Source organism: Staurois parvus, unplaced genomic scaffold (genome assembly GCF_062004578.1).
Source record: "Staurois parvus isolate SC_StPar_1 unplaced genomic scaffold, SC_StPar_1.0 ptg000554l, whole genome shotgun sequence".
Lineage (NCBI taxonomy): Eukaryota > Metazoa > Chordata > Amphibia > Anura > Ranidae > Staurois > Staurois parvus.
In genome coordinates, this window is record NW_028318350.1 from 2,239,478 (window position 1) to 2,258,428 (window position 18,951).

At 39.7% G+C, this 18,951-nt stretch overlaps 1 protein-coding gene across 3 annotated transcripts in view; it reads left to right on the top strand.

The window, feature by feature from the left end:
* Nucleotides 1-18,951, top strand: part of GLI3 (GLI family zinc finger 3) — a 487,507-nt gene that overhangs the window by 329,903 nt on the left and 138,653 nt on the right. For all 3 annotated transcript variants that reach the window (XM_089691206.1, XM_089691208.1, XM_089691207.1), the window contains exon 7: nucleotides 10,510-10,711. In XM_089691206.1, coding sequence (XP_089547332.1) covers nucleotides 10,510-10,711 — 202 coding nt within the window. The remainder of the gene's footprint in view (nucleotides 1-10,509; nucleotides 10,712-18,951) is intronic.

Below are 18,951 nucleotides of genomic sequence, written 5' to 3' on the forward strand. Positions count from 1 at the left end.
TTGCCAAAAATGGGTATGCCTGGAAAAAAGTCATCTTTTCCTGTGTGTCCCAGTACAATTCTAAGAAATAGCATTGATTGCAATAGTTAGTGGAATAAATGAATAGTAATTAAGGGCTCAGTGAAAAAAATTGAAATTGAATTTCAACCAGAAACATTCTACTTCATGATGGAAAACGTCAATAAAATGTGTTCATAAAAAAAAGAGAATTGCTCAACTCCTGTGAAAAATTGCAAAAATGGCAGGTCTCGGATCCTTTTGCCTGAAAAAGATGTTGCTTCTTTTGGATAGCTTTACATAAACATTTTATTACCAGCCACCTACTTTTTCATGGTGTAGGTTATCTTAATCCAAAATCAATACGTCGGTTATTTTTGGGGTTGAACATGTTGGCTTCTTTTATTTGTTGGAGATTCCACTGATGAGACACCCCTTCCCCAGTTCCCATTACCATACAATTGCCACAACAATTTCGTACTATAGCTCCTTTACCACTTCCCGACCGGCCCTTGTATATAAACGGCCGGACGGTGGCAGTGCAGGGTCAGGTGGCCGTTTATAAACGGCCTCCCCGCACCCTGCTTTTGCGCTCTCCCTGGGAGCGCGCAGCACCGCGATCCGGTGCCCCCTGTGTCCACCAGACACAGTGAAACACCGATCGTCGGACGGGACCTCTGTACGAGGTCCTGATCATGTGATCACTGATTGGCCAATCAGTGATCACATGCAAAGTAGTAAGCAAGATGTCACTTCTGACATCACTGCTTACTACGTGGGAAATCTGTGAATGATCACAGAGGTTATATGGTACAAGGCTATTCACAACAGCCTTGTACCATGTGACAAGCTGTGACCAATCACAGCTCACTCAGTAATTCTCAATGACTGCAAGAATGCAGACAGAGAGAAAGAGAAATGATTGCTTTTACATCCTATATGGGTGTAAAAGCAATTAGTGTAAAAAAAAAACAAAAAAAACTTTATCACCCCCCACAAGTAGTACAGTGTCACCATGGTGACACTGTACTGCTAGGGTGACAGTATGTAAAAAAAAATAAATAAATAAAAAATAATAATATAAAAAAAAATAAAAATGTAAAAAAAAACATTTAAAAATTATAATTTTTGGTTATAAACTAATTTGGATTTTTTTATTTACTAAAAAGATAATGGAATAAATTTTGGCCAAGATGTATGATGAAATATTATTTATTTGCAAAATGTTATAAAAAAAAAACACTTTTTTTCAAAATGTTTGGACATTTTCATTTACATAGCAAAAAAAATAAAAATCCCAGCGGTGAATAAATACCACCAAAATAAAGCTTTATCTGTCTCAAAAAAATGGTAAACAATTCATTTGGGTACAGTGTTGCATGACCGCGCAATTGTCATTCAAAGTGTGATAGCGCTGAAAGCTGAAAATTGCCCTGGTCAGGAAGGGGGTAAAAGTGTCCGGACTGGAAGGGGGGGAAAGTGTCCGGACTGGAATTGGTTAATAGGATAGATAAATGTAGTGGCGAGTCCAGCCCTGAAAGAGTTATGCTGTCATTATGGCATTGTTCAAATTGGGTTGGTGCCAAAGTTAAAGGGCCATCTCCCCCCCCCCCCCAAAAAAAAAAGTTGGAATTGTAGGTTGTTTAATTAAACCTAGGAGAAATATGCAGGCTGTAATTGCTGAATACTCCTTTTGAAAATGCTATATGTCTAGCCATTATGCCTTGTCCGTAGTTATGAGCAATAAACATGAAGGAGCATTCATGTCAAGAATTCTGTTGGTGTTGGCAATGGCGTCCTGCATATTTATTTTACAACAGGTTTCTCTTAACCCCTTCCAGTCCGGACACTTTACCCCCTTCCTGCCCAGGCCAATTTCCAGCTTTCAGCGCTGTCGCACTTTGAATGACAATTGCGCGGTCATGCAACACTGTATCCATATGAAATTTTTATCATTTAGACAGAGCTTTATTTTGGTGGTATTTAATCACCTCGGGGATTTTTATTTTTTCTTAAACAAACCAAAAACCACAAACAAAAAATGTTTTTTCTTAGTTTTTGTTATACAATTTTGTAAATAAGTGATTTTTCTCCTTCACTGATGTGCACTAATGAGGCTGCAGTGATGGGCACTGATAGGCTGCACTGATAGGGGGCACTGATGAGGAGGCACTGGTAGGTTGCACTGATGGGCATTGACAGGCATCACTGATGGGCACTGAAAGGCAGCACTGATACATGACACTGATATATGGCACTGATAGGCAGCACTGACTGCCACTGATAGGCAGCACTGACTGGCACTGATAGGCGACACTGACTGGCACTGATGCGCACTGATAGGCGACACTTATTGGCACTGATAGGTGGCACTGATTGGCAGCACTAATAGGTGGCACTGATTGGCATTGATAGGTGGCATTGACTGGCACTGATGGGTGACATTGAAAGGCAGCTCAGATGGGCACTGGCACATGGCACTGATGAGCACTGGCTGCTGGCACTGATGGACACTGACAGGTGGCACTTCTGGGGCCACACTGATCATCAGGGCACACTGATCATCAGTGCCCAAATGATCAGTGTACATGTCCCCTCCGCAGAAAGCCAATTACTGGCTCTCCTCTCCTCTGTCAGCGTGACAGCTTGAGAGGAGAAAAAAGCCGATAACCGGCATTTCCGTGTTTACATGTGATCAGCTGTGATTGGACACAGCTGATCACATGACCGAGCCGACATCTTCGGCTCTTTCCGTGAACCGCTGTGTCCGAGGGCACAGTGCACCGGCGATCCCCGCGCTGCGCGCTCCCTGAGCTGCGCATGCGCGGTGAGAATGGAAGGACGTCCAATGACGTCCTATCAGAACGAGAGAACCACCTTGCGCCCGTCATTGTACTATATGGCGGGCGGAAGGTGGTTAAAATACAGAGGAATGGGCCTAATACACCCTCGATCTCTTCACATAGAATACCTTTCACTGCCCAAAGCTATCACAAAAAGCTTGTTCACCCCTTGTGATAGCAATAAAGTTAAATGAATTAAAAACATGTAGATCCAGCCCGCATATGTACATGGCGATTGTACCACACCTCAAGATTTATCATTTGATAGTCTCTTGAATACTGACCAGTGGTAGTGAGTGGCAAAATGTTCATTCTGAGAATTAAGGCCCTCATCTTATTAATGTGTATCGTAGAAAAAAAAATATATCACTTAGTTCCAGCTGAATTTACTGACCTAGAACAAGTGTTTACCTTTAGAATTATTATTATTATACAGTATTTATAAAGCGCCAATAGTTGGCTCAGCGCTGTACATTACAAAGGGGGACAGAACATGTGACAGAACAATACCAATACAATGCAAAACATGAGGGGATTGAGGGCCCTGCTCCTTGGAGCTTACAATCTAGGAGGGAGGGGATGGTGGTACAGGAGGGGATCGAGGGCCCTGCTCCTTGGAGCTTACAATCTAGGAGGGAGGGGATGGTGGTACAGGAGGGGATCGAGGGCCCTGCTCCTTGGAGCTTACAATCTAGGAGGGAGGGGATGGTGGTACAGGAGGGGATCGAGGGCCCTGCTCCTTGGAGCTTACAATCTAGGAGGGAGGGGATGGTGGTACAGGAGGGGATCGAGGGCCCTGCTCCTTGGAGCTTACAATCTAGGAGGGAGGGGATGGTGGTACAGGAGGGGATCGAGGGCCCTGCTCCTTGGAGCTTACAATCTAGGAGGGAGGGGATGGTGGTACAGGAGGGGATCGAGGGCCCTGCTCCTTGGAGCTTACAATCTAGGAGGGAGGGGATGGTGGTACAGGAGGGGATCGAGGGCCCTGCTCCTTGGAGCTTACAATCTAGGAGGGAGGGGATGGTGGTACATGAGGGGATCGAGGGCCCTGCTCCTTGGAGCTTACAATCTAGAATGACTTTATTTTAGTTCTGAGATTGCGGATCACACTTACCATACATGGAATACAGAGGCCATTTCTCTACAGCTTTCCAGGGTATGGGCATTTAGCCAATAACAACATTTTTTCACAAAGATAATGAATTGCTTATAGTCTTTCAGTCATTGCAATTGGTGTGCTGAAAGAGGTAATATTATCAAAACTTTTTTTCCCATGAAATGCCGGCTTCTTACTGAATTACTCATCTAAGAGCTGGTTTGACTGAAAAAATGTATCATTAATATATATAGATCCTTTGCTAAGAATCGATGAATTATTAAGGTTATTTTATGGATTTCAACATGAACAGAACTGAGAAATAATATAATAATGCAGTTGAATTGTGTATGTTTTTAGTCTAATAGAAGAATAAAGTACACAAGGTGGGAAATTTAACAAAGGAGTACTTTTCTTCCACTTTACTTCTACCTTTACCTTTCTGTTTTCTGTAAAATATACAGTGGGGATCGAAGGTTTGGGCACCCCAGCTAAAAATGTGTATTAATGTGCATAAAGAAGCCAAGGAAAGATGGAAAAATCTCCAAAAGGCATCATTACAGATTAGACATTCTTATAATATGTCAACAAAAGTTAGATTTTAGTGCATGCTATAAATTCTGCAGGGGGCCCAAACTTTTGCAGACGCCATTTTTTTGTTTTCTGTTATTTTGAAAGTGTAAATGATGGAAATAAAATCTAACTTTTCTGGACATATTATAAGAATGTCTAATCTGTAATTTGATGCCTTTTGGAGATTTTTCCATCTTTCCTTGGCTTCTTTATGCACATTAATACACATTTTTAGCTGGGGTGCCCAAACTTTCGATCCCCACTGTATATATTTGTACAATAAACCATAGCAAAAGGATACTGTTGAATAATATGAATGAACATTGTGCATTTGCATAACTGTTTTGTAAATGACAGACACAATACCCTACATTTGTATAATTATTTTGTAAAAAATGAACAGTGAAGGAAATATTCGGTTTGTAGCAGTAATGTTACTCGCTAGTAAAAGTAATAGACACAGGAAGTTCACTTGCTTTACCAGACTGCTGCTGGCCTAAGTGGAAAAACATTTTGAGCAGATAATTATCTCTGGGCATAAAATAAATCCTGCTGTGTTTGTGTTTATAATGAGAGCCAAAGGGTTTATTTGAACAGCAGATAAATTGTATTCACGGTGGATAACTTATGTTAATCTCCTCTATAGTGGGAAGGCTTTAATGGGGTTACATGCCATGAGTGGCTGAAAATTGAGGCTGTCATGCTATTTCATCTATCCAACTTAAATGAGTGATAATGATACCTGCAGCCTCCGTGCTGGAGTGTAGACAATTGATTTTGAAAACTAGTAATTAATTTTTGTTCACAGCCTTTAACATGTTAATTGCACTTAATTGTTAAATGAGCTGGACAAAAACACACCAATGTGTATATGTATATATAAATATATATATATATATATTAAAAAAAATATATATAATATATATACTATAAATACTTCTAATGTTCTGGAATTACTTGACTATCAAAGGTACAGTTGCAAGAAAAAGTATGTGAACCCCTTGGGATTACGTGGAGTTTTGCATGAATTGGGCATAAAATGTGCTCTGCTCTAGAGGAGATCTGCATGGAGGATGGGCCAACATACCAGCAACAATGTGTGCCAACCTTGTGAAGACTTACAGGAAACGTCTGACCTCTGTCATTGCCAACAAAGGATATATAACAAAGTATTGACATGAACTTTTCATATTGACCAAATACTTATTTTCCACCATATAAATTCTTTCCAGATCAGCCAATGTGATTGTCTGGATTTGTTTTCTCATTTTGTCTCTCATAGTTGAGGTCTCCCTATGATGCCAATTACAGGCCTCTCTCATCTTTGTAAGTGGGAGAACTTGCACAATTGGTGGCTGAATAAATACTTTTTTGCCCCACTGTATATAAACTGTGCTTCAGAAAACACACTCATGTGGTAAGTGCACCCATGAATGGCTGTGGTCTACAGTTGCAAGAAAAAGTATGTGAACCCCTTGGGATTACGTGGAGTTTTGCATGAATTGGGCATAAAATGTGCTCTGAACGTCATCTAAGTCACAACAATAGAAGAACACAGTCTGCTGAACATAATACTACACAAACATTAGATGTTGCCATGGTTTAATTGCACATAACATGTAAACATTCACAGTGCAGTGAGGAAAAAGTATGTGAACCTTTGGACTTAATAACTGGTTGACCCTCCTTTGGCAGCAATAACCTCAACCAAACGTTTCCTGTAGTTGCAGATCAGACCTGCACAACAATCTGGAGTCATTTTGGACCACTCCTCTTCACAAAACTGTTTCAGTGTAGCAATATTCTTGGGATGTCTGGTGTGAATCGCTCTCTTAAGGTCATGCCACAGCATTTCAATCGGGTTGAGGTCAGGACTCTGACCGGGCCACTCCAGAAGGCGTATTCTGTGCTGTTGCAGCCATTGTTTTGCTGAATTACTTGTATGCTTTGGGTCAAGCTTCTAAGATATAGTACATATTTTATTAAGCACAACTCATATATAAATGGAAATTGACATAGACATATTGTTACCCAAATATTAAACATGATGACAATAAGGATTTAGCGGGTATAAATATACTGTACTCTCCTTAATATATTATTATTATTATTATTATTATTATACAGTATTTATAAAGCGCCAATAGTTCGCTCAGCGCTGTACATTACAAAGGGGGACAGAACATGTGACAGAACAATACCAATACAATGCAAAACATGAGGGGATCGAGGGCCCTGCTCTTTTCAGCTTACAATCTAGGAGTATATATAAATAAATTATATAATATAGAATTACATATATGGAACTTTTTTTTTTTTTGTAAAAAGCTTAACTTCCAGAAGACCTGTAAATGAGTTAGCTGCCTTTCAAATCCCTACTAATCACTGATTTATCTTCTAACTCCAGAAACACAGAACACAGTGGCATTTGATTACTGTAGACAACATAGAGCTTTTTTAAAATGGAGCTCTCGCTTTAAAAAAAAAAACAGGCCGATGTAAAATTAAATGCTGTAACTAAAATATGCAATAAAATGTTATGGAATTTATTGGTTATTGTTTACTGCGAGAAAAACGAGCAAAGGTATGTTACTTCAATTTGTTCCTATCTCTTTTAATACAGTTTTGCTATATTTTCTTTTTTGTCTCGGAAGTCTTTAGTCTCAGTCTGCAAGGCAAATAAAATGGGGCCAGAAAGCATGTATCTCAATCTGAATGTTGGTTTATTTTCAGCTCCACTTGTTTTGTAAGAACAGTACAGGCTTGTTGGTTAGGCCTAAGCAGCGCCGTTTCATTGTTTGCGGTGAATTAATGATGGGAATGTCGCTGCAGCCGTCAGATTCATAAATCACCAGAAATGAGAGGGCTAATACATAGAAGTCTTATCCTTTTGTTTAGCAATTTATCATGTTGCTTGCACATTAATAAACAGAGCTCCCCCGAGGAAAGCTTTGGAAGATACATTTTTCTTCCTAATTTTCCTCAATTGTAGCCAGTAGATCACAGGTGGAAAGTGAAGGCACTTGTCAAAACCACTCGCTGTTCTGATCCTGTCTGTAGAGAACAGGGGCTGCGCTGTAATAATAATGTCTTGTATACACACATCACCTTTTATATCTGCACTTTTAAAGAAGAATATACAGGTTTCTGTCATGAAATTTGCAGCAGTACTTCAAAGTCTGAAATAAAAAGTTGTCTGTAAATTGTTGTAAAGCAAATTAGCATTTGTACTATCACTGAGCAAATTTCTGTACATAAATGGTAGTAGCTGAACCGTCTTGTTCTAGTTTGCCTACTATTAGGTGCATAAATTGAGGGATAATAATATATATAAATACCTGAAAAATGGGGACTTTTGAGGCATAGCATCAATATAAAAACATATTGTACAGTGGATATAAAAAAGTCTACACACCCCTGTTAAAATGTCAGTTTCTTCTCATCTTTTCATCAATTTTGTAGGGATGTCCAGTTCTTGGTAATGTCATTGTTGCACCATAATTCTCTACTTTGTAATGACGGTCTTCACTGTGTTCCTGGTATATCCAATGCCTTAGATATTCTTTTGTACCCTTTTCCTGACTGATACCTTTTAACCTCCTCGGCGGTCTGATTATTTCAGATTTTTGGTGCTGAAAGCGGTACATTATTTTGCATGGAAATATGTAGTTTTTTTATTGTAGGCTGTAATATTTAGGAATAACTCACTGAAATCTGTCCGAACAAGAGTCTAGTAAACATCCCGGGTATGATAAAATTTGAAACACAAAATCATAAATTATAATTTAAGAAATAATCATAAAAAATAATAATATAATAATAATATATTTAATTCAATAATATAATCAAACCAAAAACACTGAAATTTGAACTATAGCGCCAAGTTCGCACATCGCTGAGCAAAGTCGCAGAATCGTTTTCAGTGTCTGATGAGGAATTTCCCCCACCAATCATTATCACTCAATTCTGCAATTGGTTCTGATTTACTATCGCTGTTCTCTAGCCGGTCTAAAACCGCTTTTGACCTAAAGGGATGCTTTTTGGACGCCATGGACTTTTCTAAGTTTCCAGGCAGAAAGAACATTCAAAATGCAGACAGGGGACAGGACAAAGCAGTAGGGACAAAATGTATGTGAAATGGGTTGAAACAGCAATGTTTTACTATGTAAAATCGTTTTGAAAAAAATGAAATTTTTTAAAAATTTTCAAATTTCCCGCCGTCGGAGGCGCCCGTACGTCCCGACGTCACAGGGACCAGAACACAGGAGCCGGATGCAGGCATCAGCCGGAGGAGATGGCCAGGGATGCTGCAGGGGACACATCGCGGGAGCGAAGGACAAGGTAAGTGCTGCAGGGACTCCCTATGCAGCGCCGCATGGTAAGCCGGAGTGTAGCTCGGGGGGGTTACCGCTTTTGGTACTGAAACTTTACCCCGAGCTACACTCGGGAATACTGTTAGGGAGGTTAACAATCCTCTGAATCCCTCTGATACTTTGGAAGCTCTCTGCGAACCATGGCTTTTGCCGTAGGATGCGACTAAGAAAATGTCAGGAAAGACCTAATAGAACAACTGAACTTTACTTGGGGTTAATCAGAGGCACTTTAAATGATGGCAGGTGTGTACTGACTCCTATTTAACATGATTTGGAATGTAATTGCTTAATTCTGAACACAATAAATAATTAACCACGCTCTAATATTACCGTGCCAATGCTATATATTATATAATACCATAGCAATTCCACTAATTCATATATGCTGTGATAATATCACTTTATCAACTTTTTACCTGGATTACCTAAATTAATCTTGTTATATTATCCTAGTGCTTAATAAAAAACTTAAAAATAAAAGGTGTGTGATTAGATCCAATGATGATATTTATGCAATGTGATTATCTCATTAAAAATAAATATATAAATTCATAAAATTCACTGTGCAAGTGTGAAAATCAACTGAATTAATTCTGAACACAGTTACATCTCTAATTATAAGAGGGTGTGCACACTTATGCAACCACATTATTTTAGATTTTTATGTTTACTTTTCCAACATTAAAGGTGGAAAAAAGTTCTGAAATGATTTATCTTTGTCTTGTTTTTTTAACACCACAAAAACCCAACATTTTAACAGGGGTGTGTAGACTTTTTCTATCCACTGTATATCAAAATGCAACATATGTGATACCTTCTTATTTCACATCAGCAGTACTGAATCTTATAAAAGATAAAAGGTTTACAACATCAAAGAACAGCGTATCTCTTCTCATGTGATTCAATTCTTTATAGTCTTTAGGCTCATTCTATTTAGGCTCAATGCGTTTCATGGACTTGATCCACTTCTTCAGGAGCCATCACCATATAAATGTTTAACTACTAATTCAAACAAAAACATACAGTCAGTAATTGATATTTCTCATTCTGGTTACATAAAGTATCATATCGTGGACACAATGAGGGCCAGGAGGAAGAAAAACCAGGGGGCCAACCAGGGGCGGACTGACAGCTCATGGGGCCCCCGGGCAATAGGGGATCATGGGGCCCCTGTGTCCTTGCCCAAACTCAAAAAAGCCTAAGACCCTGGGCCCTCAGGCAGTGCCCGAGTTTCCAAATGGTCAGTCCGCCCCTGGGGCCAACCTTCTAGGAACCCAGACTGGACGGTGGGATGCGTGCCACAATGTATTAACATAAATTTAAGAAAACCAAAATATTAAAGTTACATTACCATCCGAATGGATATTGATATTACTATTGATTGAGTGATAATAATAGTTCTCCATTTTGTAAGCTCTGGAACACAGTGGGGGAGATTTACTAAAATGAGTGCACACAAAATCTAGTGCAGCTGTGCATAGTAACCAATCAGCTTCTCAGTTTTATTGTAAAAAAAAAAACAACCTATAAACAGCTGCACCAAATTTTCTGTGCAGCAGTTTTAGTAAATCTCCCCCATTGAAAGTTAGACATGACTTTCGTATTAATTTTTTTTTTTTTGCTTTAGGTTCCAGGTTCCCTAGCCCCAGACTGACAGCAAGGCCAAGCCGGAAAAGGACATTGTCTATATCCCCGCTCTCGGATCACAGCTTTGACCTTCAGACCATGATACGAACATCTCCAAACTCTTTAGTTACTATTCTCAATAACTCACGAAGCAGCTCCTCAGCTAGTGGCTCTTATGGACATTTATCAGCTAGTGCATTAAGGTGAGAACATATGAAATGCGTGGATTTGTTATCATTTTTACTGATTTTGTTCAACAAGTAACAATATGTAAATTTTTTGAAAAAAAAAGAGAATATTTTTTTTCACCCTAGTAATTTTGCCTTTTCAATAAATATTTTATTGGAGTTATGGAAACAAAAGCCAGTTCAAGTCGGCATACCTAGAGTTTTGCTGTATATGTGTATATTAACCCCTCGCCCTCCTGAGGATTTACCCCCCTTAATGACCACGCCTCTTTTTGCTACTCGGCGCTGCACTAATTCAACTGATAATTGCGCGGTCATGCAATGCTGCACCCAAACAAAATTTATGTCCTTTTTTTCACACAAATAGAGCTTTTTTTCGGAGGTATTTGATCACCTGTGCGCTTTTTATTTTTTAAGCTATAAACAAAAAAAGGCCAAAATTTTGAAGAAAAACAATAATTTTTTACTTTCAGCTATAAAAAATATATAGTAAGCTCAAAGTTGGTTATAAATTTAGGCCAAAATGTATTCTGCTCCATGTTTTTGGTAAAAAAAAACCCCAATAAGTGTATATTGATTGCTTTGTGTGGAAGTTATAGCGTCTACAAACTATGGTATAGATACTGCAATTTACACCATTTTTTTGCTATACAGCGCAGTTTAACGGACAATTGTGCGGTCATGCAATACGGTACATAAATTATATTTACATCCTTTTTTTTCCCACAAATTGAGCTTTCTTTCGGTGGTATTTGATTGCATTGGAGGGTACTGACTTGGGGTCACTGACATCCCCAGTGTCACCAATACAGTGATCAGTGCAAAAAAAAAACACTGACACTGTACTAATGGCACTGGAGAGGAAGGGGTTAACTTTATTTTTCAGGGAAAGGGTTATCTGTGTGAGGGAAGTTTTTTTACTAGGGGGCGGGGGTGTGTACTGCAGGGGGCAACGCTGATCGGGAGAGAGAAACTCTTCTGTCCCGATCAGCTTGTCCTGCAGCTGTCAGGGAAGTGACAGAAAGCACAGCTACTGCAGCCCTGCTCTCTGTCACTGATTGCCACCAATCACCGGGAAATAGCCGGTAAGGACCGGCTGTGACTCAGCGACTGACATCCGTGGCTGGGATTGGTGGGACAGATAGGGCGGCAGCGCGCCTCCAGCGCCCCCTACCTGTTTTCAAAACACACATTTTAAAACGTGTTTTTGCCCAGCTGTGCCGCCCTGCCGCCGTATTTCTACAGTGGCTGGGTGGCATGCGGTTAAAGTTTTATATACTGCTTGTTTAGAATATGTACAAATGTAAATGCCTCTTGTCTGTCCACAGTTCTGCCTCAGAGCATATCTCAATTTGGTTCTAACACTGCAAATTCTATTTAAAACAATAACCTATCTAGGCTAAAAAATCTAAATGATAAATTATGGCACCAACCTAACAGGTAAAGCCATCATAACCCCCATTTGTTTTTGCTTCCATTGTTGCAAAAAAGTGTTTGTAATTTGTCCTAAGGCATACTTTCTTATATCAAGTTGTTATATGATTTGCACAGCTGGAATGCAAATACATGATGGATGCAGGCAAAACAAGGACATTATGGGCATTTTACAAAATGAACCATTTACTTCCTTCAGTAATAACATTCAGATGGTAACCCTACTAATGCCTTAGACATTTGAAAAAAATATGTTTATTTGAATTACTCTCCAGTCCTTGCATTTACTTTCATTCACATATAGTTTGTGTGAATAGATATACATTGATTTGATACACACTGCTATGATTGGAAAAAAGTTTCAGGTTATTTCTTTATTGAATAAAATATAGGTGAGCCAGAAACTGTACAAGAAACATATCAAGCAGTCCAATCAAAGCTCCATTGTACATCTTTCAATCAGCTTTGTTGGAAAGCAATTTCTAATCTTAACCCCTTCCCGCCGATGCCTCCCGGCCCTTTAAGAGATTCAGACGCCGGGAGGCGGGGCGGTTGGGGCGTGGTTTAGGAATCATGTGACCGCCGTGATGACGCGTCACGGCGGTCGCATGATCGGGAAAGGTCCCGTTCGAAAGAGCGGACCGGGACCTTTCCGTGAGTACCACACATGTGTGCTGGGAGCGCGCAGGGCGCGCGCTCTCAGCACATATGTATTTAGTTACATGGACGCAAATGTGCGGCCGCTCGGCGTCTAGGCCCAGACGCCGGGAGGCCGCACATTTGTGTGCGGCCGGCGCAAAGGGGTTAAACTAAGTTCCCAGTATTCTACAGGCCTATAGAGCAGTGGTTCTCAACCTTCCTAATGCCGCGACCCTTTAATACAGTTCCTCATGTTGTGGTGACCCCCAACCATAAAATTATTTACCCAGTAATTATAATTCATGAGTGTCGTTTTACCTCCAATACTGCTGCTTTCAACACAGTAGCTGCTTTTAACACAGTAGCTGCTTTCAACACAGTAGCTGCTTTCAACACAGTAGCTGCTTTCTACACAGTAGCTGCTCTTTACACATCGGAAATATGTGTTTTCTAATGGTCTTAGGGGACCCCTGTGAAAGGGTCGTTCGACCCCCAAAAGGGTTGCGACCCACAGGTTGAGAACCACTGCTATAGAGGCTTATCAATGTTACACGGCAGCAAGAGGAGATGTGCATCAAGCACTGTTAGCGATGTCCTTCATGTTATGAAGTGGCACTGAAACTAACTAATATACTTCCCACACAGCAATAAGATGATCTTCTCTCCCCATGTCAGTTCTAAATCTGTTAGCCATCTTATGCCAGACTGACACTGGTCCAGGATTGTTGGTTTCAGTCATTTAGGTTCTGTAGTTTTCAAAACAATAACTCTTAACCACTTCCAGTCCGGACACTTTTACCCCCTTCCTGACCAGGGCAATTTTCAGATGACAATTGTGCGGTCATGCAACACTGTACCCATATGAATTTTTTACCATTTTTTTGAGACAGATAAAGCTTTATTTTGGTGGTATTTATTCACTGCTGGGATTTTTATTTTTTTTACTATGTAAATGAAAAAGTTTAAAAATTTTGAAAAAAAGTGTTTTTTTTTTTTATAAAATTTTGCAAATAAATAATATTTCATCATAAATTTTGGCCAAAATTTATTCCGCAATTTTTTTAGTAAAAAAAAAAAATCAAATTAGTTTATAACCAAAAATTATAATTTGTAAACATTTTTACATTTTTATTTTTTTTATATTATTATTTTTTATTTTTTTTTATTTTTTTACATACTGTCACCCTAGCAGTACAGTGTCACCATGGTGACACTGTACTACTTGTGGGGGATGATGAAGATTTTTTTTTTTCTTTTACACTGATTGCTTTTACACCCATATAGGATGTAAAAGCAATAATTTCTCTTTCTCTCTGTCTGCATTCTTGCAGTCATTGAGAAGTACTGAGTGAGCTGTGATTGGTCACAGCTTGTCACATGGTACAAGGTTGTTGTGAATAGCCCTGTACCATGTGACCTCTGTGATCATTCACAGATTTCACACGTAGTAAGCAATGATGTCACAAGTGACATCTTGCTTACTACTTTGCATGTGATCACTGATTCGCCAATCATTGATCACATGATCGGGACCTCATACAGAGGTCTCGTCCGATGATCGGTGTTTCACTGTGTCCGGAGGACACAGCAGGCACCGGATCGCGGTGCTGCGCGCTCCCAGGGAGCGCGCACAGCTAGAAAAGGCGGGTGCCGTTTAGGAACGGCAACCCGCCCCTGGACTGCCACCGCCCTGCCGTTTATAAACAGCAGGCGGACGGCAAGTGGTTAACTGATCATACCCTTAAGCCTGGAACACAGTTTTTTTTTATTCAACCCAGAGGGCTGAACAAAAAAATCTGAGAGATGGCTCCCGCTGTGCCTTTGTGTTCTGATAAGGGGACTGCCACTGGCTGCGAGCGCTGATTGGATGCTAATTTCCCAGCATGTTCCTTCGACAAAAGTCAGTTCTTAGACTGGTTTCTATTGGAAGGACAGCTGTACATATGACCTGAATATCAGCCAGTTCCTGCTGAACCAGCCGATATGTGGACATTTGGACAGTATACCTGGCTTTACAGTAAATGCTTAACAATGAAAAACGTAACAAAAAACTGTAAAAAAAACCCACCTAGAACTAATAAACTGAGTTGTTACTACTTCAGAACATGGGGGGCAGCAGTCTTCTTGCTATACTAAAGACAGCCTGTGGTAAATGAGTGAGCTGGGGGGATCTTGCACACAGGAAAGACAGGGAAGGAATGTGAGTCCCTATATATCAGAGCTCTGAGGAAGAAGGCATGGCCCTCGAAACGCGTCAGCTGTACTGAGTGTCCACCCCCATGATGGGATTCGCGCTGGCTCCTTATCTCTGAAGTCCCTTTGAGGACTACATGCCTGATTTTATTCGCTGTTTGTGAGTACCATTCTTTAATTAATAAAATTTGGTTGCTGAGGTAATGCGTAAGGTTGGTGCGCTTCTCGTTTTTGTTTCACTTTGCAGGTGTAGTATGCATGTCATGGCTACAGTGCATTGCTTTATGGTTGCAGAAAATTATTTTAGCCTCAAAGGGCAAGCATGGCAGGCAATGACAGGCAGCATTACCTGCCATGCTCGCCCTTTGAGGACAATGGCACTGCGCTGCACCCGTGACCAACCACTCTGAAACGCTATCCACTTTTCAGAAGGTGGTAGAAAGAGCCCTACAACTTTGCCAACCTTTTTGTTTTTATACATCTGGAATGTTTTTTGCTAATTAAAACTGGAAGTTTGGTTGTATTTTTTCAAACTTAATTTTATAGCTATTACAAGAAGTGATCACTTTGGGATTGGATCATTCATCACAGAGGATATCGGACAACAAAATTTCCTCCGTATCCTCTGTGGGCAGCTGTCCTGACTGCTTACCGTGGTGGGAGGGGTGGGATCCGGCTCAGCAGTGTAAAAGTGATTGGACAGCTGTAAAGTTACCCAGATCACTTTTATATAAAAGCCGATCGCTGGCTGTAAAATATTGATACCAAGATCAACTGTTGACATCCAGTACGTTTATATATGTATGCTGGATAACAAATGGGAAACCAAACCAATCACAACGCCTTGTTTAGTATTCAACAGTTTTATCCCGAGTACCACTTGGTATACTTTTTTGTTGCAAATTATTCTTGTAATTTTTAGCTTATTGCAACACACAAGTTGCATCCATTTCTATTTTTTTATATTCTTTAACCAATAAACCTAGTTTTTACTTGTTCTGTATAAATGTGACTGCCAGGGTGGATAAAAATTAATGATTTTTTTAAAAAAAATAAAAAGAATTGGATTTTTTTTATTTAAATCAGTTTTTTTTTATTTAAATCGGATTTTTTTAAATAAAATGCTTTTTGAGGAAAATATATTACCATCCAAAGGTTATTCCATCATGAAATAAAGATTAGTTTTTTAATTATGTAGAATAAGGCTGTATAGGTTTCATTTTTTTGGTAAATAAATTCCATGAATCCATTCACAATGTCGCTCTCCAGAGGTTTCTGTAAGATTATTGGGCAGTTTCTCTGCCTACAAGATATTATCACAGATGATTGGTTTACTTTTGCAGTTCTCAAAACTGAATGTGACTCAGCGGAGATCACAGGCCTCTTCTTCACAGCAAAAATGTTATAACATGAACAGAGTTAAGAAAAAGACCTTCATCCTAACTTCTACACACCTATGAATACAGAATCAACCCCTTCACTGCTAAGTTTCAAGAAGTTCAGTGAATAGAATAGAAACAATATTTTTCTGATTGTTTGGAGTGGAATAGATCTGCACAAGAAGAAAGTGAAACTAAGTGTGAGGAGGGAGGGGCTGACAGTGCGAGGAGGGAGGGGCCAACAGTGTGAGGAGGGAGGGGCTGACAGTGTGAGGAGGAAGGGGCTGACAGTGTGAGGAGGGAGGGGCTGACAGTGCGAGGAGGGAGGGGCTGACAGTGCGAGGAGGAAGGGGCTGACAGTGCGAGGAGGAAGGGGCCGACAGTGTGAGGAGGAAGGGGCTGACAGTGGGAGGAGGGAGGGGCTGACAGTGCGAGGAGGAAGGGGCTGACAGTGCGAGGAGGAAGGGGCTGACAGTGCGAGGAGGAAGGGGCCGACAGTGTGAGGAGGAAGGGGCTGACAGTGCAAGGAGGAAAGGGCCGACAGTGCGAGGAGGAAGGGGCCGACAGTGCGAGGAGGAAGGGGCCGACAGTGTGAGGAGGAAGGGGCTGACAGTCTAAGTTTCTTAAAATATATATATTTTGTTTAGCCAAATTAGTTACCAAACATGGATGTTTAAGCAAATCACATATGCTGGAATGTTATTGTTTCAGTTGAATAAATCTATTTAAATTGTTATTATTAAGGTAATGATTATTTTTCTCCTTCCTAAGTACAACAGAAAAGTTGTCCAAATATGAATGATTAACCTATTAAACTGGGGATAAAAAAACTAATATGAAAAGTTGTTATTCTAAAAATCTTCATCTACTTGTATATTAAAGTTATACCAGCAAGAATTAGTCTTTATGTAGAAAACTAGGATTTACATCCAGCCTTACTGACTAGTGATTTAAATTGTGATTTAAATCAGTTTGATTTAAATCAAATCCACCCTGGTGACTGCTAACCTCATTAAAGCTTTTAAACAATGAGCTTTATTTATTAACATGCTACAGAGGTCAACAGTCTTAGAAACTACAAATATTCTCTCATTTAGCGCTCTAATACTCATGTCACTGATAATTATTAAATGTGGTACTTTTTGTCCCCATAACTTAAAGGGGTTTTCCAATTTCACCAACAAATTGGAGAATCCTTCCATGTTTGCTCTGGTGTATTAAGGTGAAAGTAGCTGCTCTCAGACCACTGCTAATGACCTATTTTCATTCATTTAAAGAGAGGGAAATTGTTTTTAGTAAGCACATTTATGTGTTATCATTGCAAGGATTGCCTTGAAGTATTGTTTATGTAGCTTTTACATTGTATCCAATTGCTTTTTCATATTTTAGTGATTGCCTTAAATACAGAGTTTTACAACTGTTAAAATAGGATATGGGCTGCCAAAGGCATGTATGGGTTTCAGTGAGTCGGCTCACTTATAGAGGTTTATTTATAACAAAAAGTGTATACTCAGCAGTATACTGGACTCAGCAGAGTCTACTCTACACTGTACCTGCATTTTGGAGTTATTTATGAAATGCAGGCCATGGTGTGGAACCTGTGATGTCCTATGGAGTACTCTGTGCTTACCTATGCAAAGAACACTACATGATTTGAGGGAACTTTGGAAGGTCACATGACCAGGTTTTCCTCCTCACAACTTTTTTTCCCATTTATTGAATTGGATGGATCTTCTCTTCCTTGTTTGGAAGTCATTGCTGTTCTTTATTTCAAATGTTTTTATTGAAAGATTTTAACCTCTTGCCGTCCGCCTGCTGTTTATAAACGGCAGGACGGTGGCACTCCAGGGGCGGGTTGCCGTTCATAAACGGCACCCGCCTTTTCTAGCTGTGCGCGCTCCTTGGGAGCGCGGAGCACTGTGATCCGGTGCCCACTGTGTCCTCCGGACACAATGAAACACCGATCGTCGGACGTGACGTGATTGGCGAATCAGTGATGACATGCAAAGTAGTAAGCAAGATGTCACTTCTGACATCATTGCTTACTACGTGTGAAATCTGTGAATGATCACAGAGGTCACATGGTACAAGGCTATTCACAACAGCCTTGTACCATGTGACAAGCTGTGACCAATCACAGCTCACTCAATGGTAGTTCTCAATGGCTGCAAGAATGCAGACAGAGAGAAAGAGAAATTATTGCTTTCACATCCTATATGGGTGTAAAAGCAATCGCTGTAAAAAAAAAAAAAAAAATCTTCATCACCCCCACAAGTAGTACAGTGTCACCATGGTGACACTGTACTGCTAGGGTGACAGTATGTAAAAAAACAAACCATAAATAATAATATCAAAAAATAAAATAAAAATGTTTAAAAATTATAATTTTTGGTTATAAACTAATTTGGCTTATTTTTTTTTTTTTACTAAAAATATAACGGAATAAATTTTGGTCAAGATTTAAGATGAAAGATTATTTATTTGCAAAATGTTATAAGACTTTTTTAAAAAATTTTTGGACATTTTCATTTACATAGCAAAAAAAATAAAAATCCCAGCGGTAAATAAATACCCCCAAAATAAAGCTTTATCTGTCTCAAAAAAATGGTA